Source organism: Haemaphysalis longicornis, unplaced genomic scaffold (assembly GCF_048455015.1).
Source record: "Haemaphysalis longicornis isolate Haplotype H1 unplaced genomic scaffold, Haemaphysalis longicornis Haplotype H1 scaffold_2, whole genome shotgun sequence".
In the NCBI taxonomy this organism is placed as follows: domain Eukaryota; kingdom Metazoa; phylum Arthropoda; class Arachnida; order Ixodida; family Ixodidae; genus Haemaphysalis; species Haemaphysalis longicornis.
The window spans coordinates 139,348,123-139,356,584 of NW_027526295.1; the positions used below are offsets into that span (position 1 = coordinate 139,348,123).

At 45.0% G+C, this 8,462-nt stretch overlaps 1 protein-coding gene across 1 annotated transcript in view; it reads right to left on the reverse strand.

Annotated features, from left to right (window-relative positions):
* Positions 1-7,458, reverse strand: part of Cog3 (conserved oligomeric Golgi complex subunit 3) — a 47,079-nt gene extending 39,621 nt beyond the window's left edge. Inside the window, exons 1-7 of the mRNA XM_077698335.1 lie at positions 7,252-7,458; positions 6,700-6,831; positions 6,565-6,626; positions 6,304-6,469; positions 6,144-6,218; positions 4,309-4,401; positions 2,146-2,393 (exon numbers count right to left, since the gene is read on the reverse strand). Of these exons, the coding sequence (XP_077554461.1) occupies positions 2,146-2,393; positions 4,309-4,401; positions 6,144-6,218; positions 6,304-6,469; positions 6,565-6,626; positions 6,700-6,831; positions 7,252-7,407 (932 nt within the window). The 5' untranslated portion in view covers positions 7,408-7,458. The remainder of the gene's footprint in view (positions 1-2,145; positions 2,394-4,308; positions 4,402-6,143; positions 6,219-6,303; positions 6,470-6,564; positions 6,627-6,699; positions 6,832-7,251) is intronic.
* Positions 7,459-8,462: the final 1,004 nt, after the last annotated feature.

Sequence of the window (8,462 nt, forward strand, 5' to 3'; positions counted from 1 at the left end):
GGAACGGACGGAATATTGCAACACCGAATCATTGCAATTCGAACTGGCAGCTGCTTTTTAACATATCCCTTTCAGTCCTGATTTTCTTTATTTCAAGCAAAACAATGTTTTCTGTATGTTTTCCTAAATTTGGGGGCCTCATAAGCCCACAAACAAAAACTAGAGCTGGAAATGCAAATATTAACAGATTTATGAATGAGGAAGTTAATTACGACATATGGCAATTAAAATTTGATGTTGAGCAGAGACATAACTTTTGCATATTTTCCTAAACCTTATGACTACACAAACTTACAAACAAGAAAATGAGCTTCCTAGTGCGCGTATTTACAGATTTACAAGCTTGGGAATAAAACTTGGACCGCCATTTTTTTCACCCTCAATGTCGTAATTTCGTCTTCACCGAAGCTTCTTCTTTTTTGTAGCGTCCAGGTCCACTAAAATGACAAAACAGTTACTGCATTGACTCGCGTAATGAACCCACTCGCATAATGAACCCTCCCACCACTTTTCTTGTTTAGAATTTACTTTTTTGTCACTTTGAATAAAAAATGCAGCGGAAATATGTTTTTACTTTAAGCATGGTTGCTGATGCTGTAGGCGATCGCAGTAACTTTACATCATGCTACAGTATGCGCATAAATGCCAAAAATGCATTCCAAGAAAAAGAAATCCGAAGCTTAGCCGGAGATGTGAGCGCGAATGCCGTGGCTTACAATTTAAAACTTGCGTGCTTGTGGTGCGCCACCTGTCGAATGCAAAACAAACTTTCTTGCACCATAAAAACGTTGCGGTGTGCAAACAAAGCACAAAACGTACTCCGCACTCCTTCCCTACACTTTGCTGTTTGGGCTGGTTCTGCCAGCGTGCGAACAAATCACTAAATGTACTCCGCACTCCTCTGCTCTTGCTGTTACGGTGGCGTTTTAAACTACGGTGGTGGAGCATGATGGAAATGGTGCAGCTGTGTGGCACTTCAGTGCTGACCGAGTGAGTGTAGGCTACGGGCGAAAACAAGAGGTTTTCGGGCGGTGAACAGGGGTCGCCGTGTGTTTCGTGGGCCCAAAGAAGGGAAGTTTGCCGGTGTCGGGAAAGAAATTTTGGAGTGCCTTGACTGCACGGAAGACGGTGCCAACAACAAAGTGCGGCCGCAAGCGAATTCAGTGAGGAGGGAAGCTCCATGGCGAAGGGGGACGATGGCGAGCTGCGAATATAAATATAAATTTCATTACATAATTACCTACGTGTTTTTACGAAAATGGTAAGGCTCTGACAGTGCTTCTCTTAGCAACTTCACTGTATGAAATTTCAACTTTTAAAAATCTGTTGCAATTTTTTTACCACATAATGAACCCTCCCCTAAATTAATGCTGAATTTTCTGGAAAAAAAGTGGGTTCATTACGCAAGTAAATTTGGTATATCTATCGCAATAGGCATCACTAAAAAACAATTCCCAACTAAAATAGCAGTTTTGGTTTTGTTCTCTATGCACTAGAGCAGGGGTTCTCAGACATGTTGGTCGCAGGGAACCCCGCTAAGCTCCGGTAAGTGCCAAGGAACCCCCCCTCCCCCCCTCACCATTTTTCATTCCGTCCACGCTACATTCATGTGGAATAAATTCAAAAGGAAGCAAGCTTACTTGTTCTTGAATTTATTGCACGTGAATGTCGACTTTACGCGAGCGCGTATGCTAGCGGCACCTATCTCCAAACAGGAGAAATGCGCATGGGCCGAGATTCAAGTGCAATAGTTTAACCACGCAGCCCGTTTTCAGAGTCTGGCTGACTACAAGCTGCTGGTGGGATTTATTGCGCAGCTTGCGGCTCTGTGTTAGGTATGCACTGAGATGTGCTTATTGACACTAAGGCGTGAGTAATGGAGGTTCCTTAGATCGATTGCACCTCGGGTTCGCCATCTAAGTTACTTGGCGAGTGCCGAACCAGAGAAAATTTATCAGCGGCTCGCGGAACCCCGAGGAAGGGTCTGTGGAACCCCTAAATTCCACGGAACCCACCTTGAGAAACCATGCACTAGAGGAGCTATTAGGTGACGGCGTCGATTGACACCACCAGGGCCGAAAGGGATATTCTGTCCGGGAAAACACCACAGAATCCGGCCCATGACCGCATTGTGGCAACACTCACTCCGCGTTCTGCTCGACGCGCTCCTCGATCTGGGCGACCAGCGCGTGGATCCTGGGTGCGTGGGTGCGGAACTTGCCGTACAGCAGCGCGAAGGAGTTGTCGGTCGAGCAGAGGGGGTCCTTGCGCGAGAGCACCTGGTGGGTGGTGTGCTCCAGCGTGCTGGTCACGTACGAGCGCACCATCTCCAGGGCCTGCCACTGCAGGTGCTTGAAGCGCACCAGGTACGTGGACGCCTCCTTGTACTGCGGCTGGTAAAGAAACACGAGAGGTCGGAAACGAGGGTTTCTGAAATTTAAAAAAAATGCAGTCATGCACTCCGAACAGACGGCTAGCCAGCGAAGCTGTGATGTGTGGCCGGTGCTTTACATACGACTGATGGACTACCCGTTTTAAAGTAACGAGCAGAAGGTATTTGCCACTGCCATGTTGACACTGCTCTGCCCGCACCCCCTGCCATTATTGATTGATTGATTGATCGACTGGTTGATTGTAGGGTTTAACGCGCCGACGCAACGCAGGCGATGAAGCATGCCGTAGTGGAGGGCTCTGGATTAATTTTGACCACCTGAGGATCTTTAACGTGTGCCGAAATCTTGTACACATGGGCGTTTTTGCTTTTCGCCTCCATCAGAAATGCGGCCGCCGCAGCCAGGAACTGTGCTTCACGCAGTAGTTGGCTGCGTGCAAGCTCTGCTGTGGTAAACCCAGCTAGCGGTTTCTCTCCCCCTCCATCCAACCTTTTTTTTTTTTTTTTTTTTACATGCGCATAGGGCTGCTCTGGAGCAGTTTTCATGTATACAGGATCGCTAGATTTTTTGTTCGCCTAGCCGTATAAAGCTTGCTTCGCTTTAAAATAAAAGTCCAACTGTACACAACAGCAATTCTTCAATGGTTCTAAGCTAGATAGCATCCACACGTTGACGCTAAGCACAATCAAGAAAATGGCCCGATGGTGAAGGTGACAAGAAGTTTGAGAGGGACAGTGACGTGACTTCAGGTGTGACCAGTACCCAGGTAGTATTTTAGCACACAGAAATAACGGTTTCACACGCACTCAGAAACCCTAGAAGAACCAAGAATTTTTTTCCCGTTCTCGCAGCAAAGTTGCACCACACATGCTTTATAACCCCATCAATAAAAGACTTGAGCCACAAGATCCGACTAACTCCTGTTCAAATGCCTGTTTTGTGTCTCAGCTAATTGTAATGACTTCAGTAGAAATTTCAAGGGACGCAATGGACTAAAGGCTGAACACGCACGCTTACACCCCAAAGTACAATATTTTTCTGATCTGGGCAGATGCTTTTATTAACACACATCCAGCCCTAATTTCTGACTGACTTTTCATCACAACCCTGATTCCTCAAATGTCAGTGTAAGAGAGAGAGAGAGAAAAAAAAACAGTTGACCAAGCGCAGACGTGGGCGCCTTGGTCAGGGTCTACAAAAATGGCTCACAGCTGTACAATGTGGATTATGGCCAAAGCTCACTGCAGTTAAACTAGGAGATAATTTAAATGAGTTTGGCAGAGAATTGAATCAGCTAAGTGACATTTTTTTTAACTTTACTGTGAACTTCTGGTAATCAAAACCTGTTTCCACTAGTATCTGTATAAGCTAAGCCAAAATGTCCAGTCAGAGTGCCAACACACAGTCGTTGTCATATTATTAACGCAGCATCAAAGAGAAAGGATCGATTTAAATGCAGAGCATGTTTCCAGCTGCCCTATGTTTTAGGGAAAAGTTTGAAGCCGCAAATGCACATCAAACAATGCAACGCAGCTAAACAGCGTGTGCCAAGAACGGGTTTAGCACTGATTCTGAACGTTTTTTTTTTCCTAGTAATTGCTGCTCTAGTAATTGCTCTAGTAACCTGCTGCTAACCATACTAAAATACACTTTTCTGGGTGCCTGGACATGTAAATCGAAATGTGAGGGAGCTAAACAACGAAAGGAATTCTAACTTGCAAGCTAGGTGATGATATTTTCAGGCATAAGATGATATTTTCAGGCATATTAAGTCCTGTGTAAAAGATTGACAGAGTGTGTGCCTGCTTCAGCAAAAGGCTGTGTCAGTAGCTTTCGAATTCTGCATACGCAGGCCTCAGTTCTAAAATATTACAGCCCATTGAACGACCGAAAGAACGGCGGCAGACCAACATACATTTGACTCGAGGTAGCTGATGCATTCGTCCAGTCTTGTCAGCATTGGCACAAAGGTTTCACTTAGGACGGAAATGTCCGGGGATGCCATTTTCTGAAACAGGGAAAAGAAAACAAGCACAAATGTAAAACACTGTGCACTGCACTGTTACAGAAAAACCATTTAGAAAAACATTTTCCATCGTTTGGTAAGAGTACTTGTTCTGCTCGTTACCTTAAATGAAATTTAACCATCCCTCACGCTTAAAACTGTCAGGGCGATAGAGTTCTTGCCGTGACAACAAGCACATCATGTATGCCTCACATGGACCATTTCCTGTGAACGAATCAAGTGAGTTACATAGCTGACATCGACACTGACAGAACAAAAACCAAAGCCGAAATGAAACTACCATCCCAAGTTTTTCAGTTCGGTGAGCAAGTTTCATTCGAGGTAAAGAAGAAAGGTTAGTTGTTCCATCAACTTGTAGCATTATCACTAGAGATCGAATTTTAGGCAGGCACCTATTTCGTTCCTTGCATTCTATCGTGCCACTTTGATATAGAAGCATGAATTGGAGGCTAAGGAAGGCTTTTATGGTGTTTTTATAGTGCCCATAAATGCCTATTTTGGCATTTGTGCCTAAATGGCTATAAATGTCTATAACTGCCTATTTTCAATTTATATTTTAAATATCGGCACCTATAAGAACACTGTTTATCCTCAACTTTGCTTTCGAGTGCAGATTTAATTAGTTATTCATGTTACCAAGCAACTAGCACTGACTGTTCAGAACTCTATTGGGTTCAACCTAGTGTTCTAGTTCAATCAGCTCCCGAAAAACAACCACTAGTATTAGTGGAACGAGACGCACTGACAAGAGGCACAATTTCGAGTCCAGAAATCTGGAGACGGTGGTAGTTGCTATTGTTTCCTCAATTTTTCCAGTGATTCATAGGTTACATTCCGCGTACTCTCTAAGCACAATTCTTCAGTGCTGTCACATCCTCGTTTTTAGAAGCATATTCAAACCCTACTCTATTTTCAACTTAACGGTTGAGCATCCAACGTGCCTTGGTTAGTATATCACTCTCACATTGAAACATTTCTGCGTATTTGCATTTCCTTATGCCCTAAAATCACACTGCCGATGGGATCTAAAATACGTTTTCCATCTAAATTTGGTTCAGCTACTGAACACCTTTTGAGGATACTCTTTAAATGTGCGGAAGTGTATTTGGCCATGTCGGGACGTCTTGCTTGAACAATTCTAATGATATTAATGTGTATGAGAAAATTGCTACAGTTGTACCTAAAATCTCCCATGTAAGAGCGCGTTAATTTTTTCGGTAACTCGTCGTCTCTCGCGTTAATCATTTATCTATTTTTGTTGTACTGTAGCTAAATTGCACAAGGCAGAAAGAAATAGTGCTTTTTTAATCATTATTTCCAGCTCTCAAGAGTTCTTTTATGCCTGTTTAACTATATGTGACACTCGAGCAAGCAACGGTGGTTTTGAACACGAAAGTGAGCAGTGCGCTTGTTCAATTCGACCAATGGATCGTATTAGTCCAACAGCATTACGGGACAACTCAACGGCTTTGTTTAGCTGTTGCCAGTTTTGTGCCGTCGTAAAGAATAACATTTTTGCTTTAGCTATCATAGATACAGGTTGTGCACGTCTTCGTTTGAAATCGCCTACGTTTATGTAAAAATTTATGGTGCCTTTATTTACAACATTGGAGGCCTAGAACGTTGCTTTTCCTGCCTATTTTAGGCGCCTAAAATGCGCTTTTCTAATGCCTAAGAACCCGGCCTCTAATCATCACTATCTAAATGTAGTTTTCGGGTCTTACCTGAGACAATGTATCCAATTCCGTGAAGTACCGAAGCTTTTCTGCAATGCTTTCGACTGCATTCAGCAGTTTAGACTGCAAAAAAATAAAAACAATTCCCAATGAGTTACTGCGTGAAGGTAGAACACAAAGATCAATAAAGTTGCCCAGCCAAACCTACCTGTTCGTCTAACAAGTGTTCACAGGCTTCGTGGAGAGCATTCGTCTTGTTGGACACGAACTCGTACTCTTCTTGGAGCAACCTCAGCTGCGCCATGGAGGCGTCGATTTCGCGAAGCAGCTCGGCGCACTTCTCGCGGTAGGACGTCACCATCTCGATGTAATTCCTGCGGGAGATTCCGAAAGCGTCGACGTTAACATCAACGCAGGCGCGAAATGACGTTTTCGCATTCAACAAGGACAGTGAACAAGGGACACATACGTGTATTCCCAGTCGCTCTCTTCCATCATTTTCTCCTCCACCTCCGAGAACCACGTAAGGAACTGTAACAACGCACATGAGACTCGGGCCGCTGTGATACGCGCATCATACCGTACGCTGAAGCGGTCTGCGTACCTGCTGGGCGTTCGTGATCACCGTGTCACCTTTCAAGACTTTCTGCAAGCACTCAGGAAGCTCGGAGAGCTCTGGAACCAGCGGCATCGCCTTGCGATTGCGATCTGGCGTCACCGGCGCTTTCACTGGCATCTGCGAGGTCGTGGAATGAACAGATATGCAGGGAGCGCGAAGCCAACAGCTACCGCAGCTGCAATAACTGCTACCCCATCTACAGGCGACAACGCGATCCTGAGAGCAATTAAGCGCTCAGACTGCTGTTGGAAAAGCGCGTCGTGAAAGCCAATTCGTTGCGTGGTTTCCGAGCTGTCGTGCAAACGGAAGCAGCGAAGGCGTCACCAACATCTGACTGCGTCGCTGCTTCGAAATGCCAATTCTCAACGTGACACGTTGCGTTCTAACGCACATCATTATTGCCGAAATGAGACGCTCTTCTCAGTGCTTCTTGAAATCGTGAAGTACGATCACGGAAGCAACAACAGACGGGCCACGAAAGTTTCGGTACGCGGTCGGACGGAACGGATGCGAGGCCCGAAGTGGACAGGCACTTACCCCAATGGGCATCGGACGCTCTGCGACGTGAGCCATGAGATGCGAGATGCCTTCGGCTTGTTTCTCAGTGATGGGCGCCAAGGGTTCCGACGGGTGTTCCCAGTTTTCTAAATTATCCTTGATCTCCTTCATGTTTACATTCGCCACGGATGCCATGTTGCCACATGTATGCGATCGGCAACCATGATTCCGGTGAGGGGAGGGGGCGTGGTGAGTTTCTGAACAAGAGCATTAAAGTAAGCAAATAGACCATAATTAGGAATTGATTGTTAGCAGAGTGAAAGAAATAGGTGGTAGTAAATTTCTTACTAAACCACAAATGCTACATTTTTTTTCGCGACAAGAGGGCGCTAATGCTTTGTTCTTATATGGCGCGATATTTAAATAATAGTGTAGTACTGGAAGCATTAGGAATGTCATCTGGAATCAGCGCAACACGGACGAGGACGGAAGAAGTAGACAAGACGAGCGCTGACTCACAACTGGTTTTTATTTCATTGAAAGCACATAATTTATCACTTCGGCTTCAAAGGAATGTCAATGTTACAGTAGCGTAGCCGCTAGTTATTAAACGTGAAAAGCAAAAAGAGGCTGTGTATGGCTAGCTAGCACTGCGTTGGCAGTCGTCTCAGCACAAATAAAGCAGTCGGCGAACAAACGTGACATTCCGCTCTGCGGGGAATCAGGACGTAACGCGCACACCAACACTTCAGGGGGAGCTACAGGTGATTCGGAGTGTCACAACCTTGTCGTGGCATCTGCGCTCCAAGCAGATGTTCAATGCGTTGTTTGAATATAGAACAGTAGGACAAAGCTGCTGAGTAAATAGTGCAATCATGATCGAACACCTGAGGTCAATCGCAATCATTTGGATTCCACCAGATTCAAGATAGGCGAGAGCCTACTTTTGGTACGTGTTATTTTTAATGCTTGGTGTTACACCACTGCAGCATCCAAGTATTTTTAAAGGGGGCGGAGGCAGACTTTACTTGACGGGCATAGATGATAGTACATTGTGAACACCGCAAAACTGCATGCACAGCCCTACTGAAAGAACTTGCTGTGGCCTCTTTTTTGAGCACTCTTGAACTTGAGGATCGTGGTATTGAAATGCATACTTTGCATTACAGTAGCTTGTGAGCCGTTGTATTTTATTTTTCAATGGTACTGCAGCTGAATCGCATACACACTAATACTTGTTAAACCCTGCC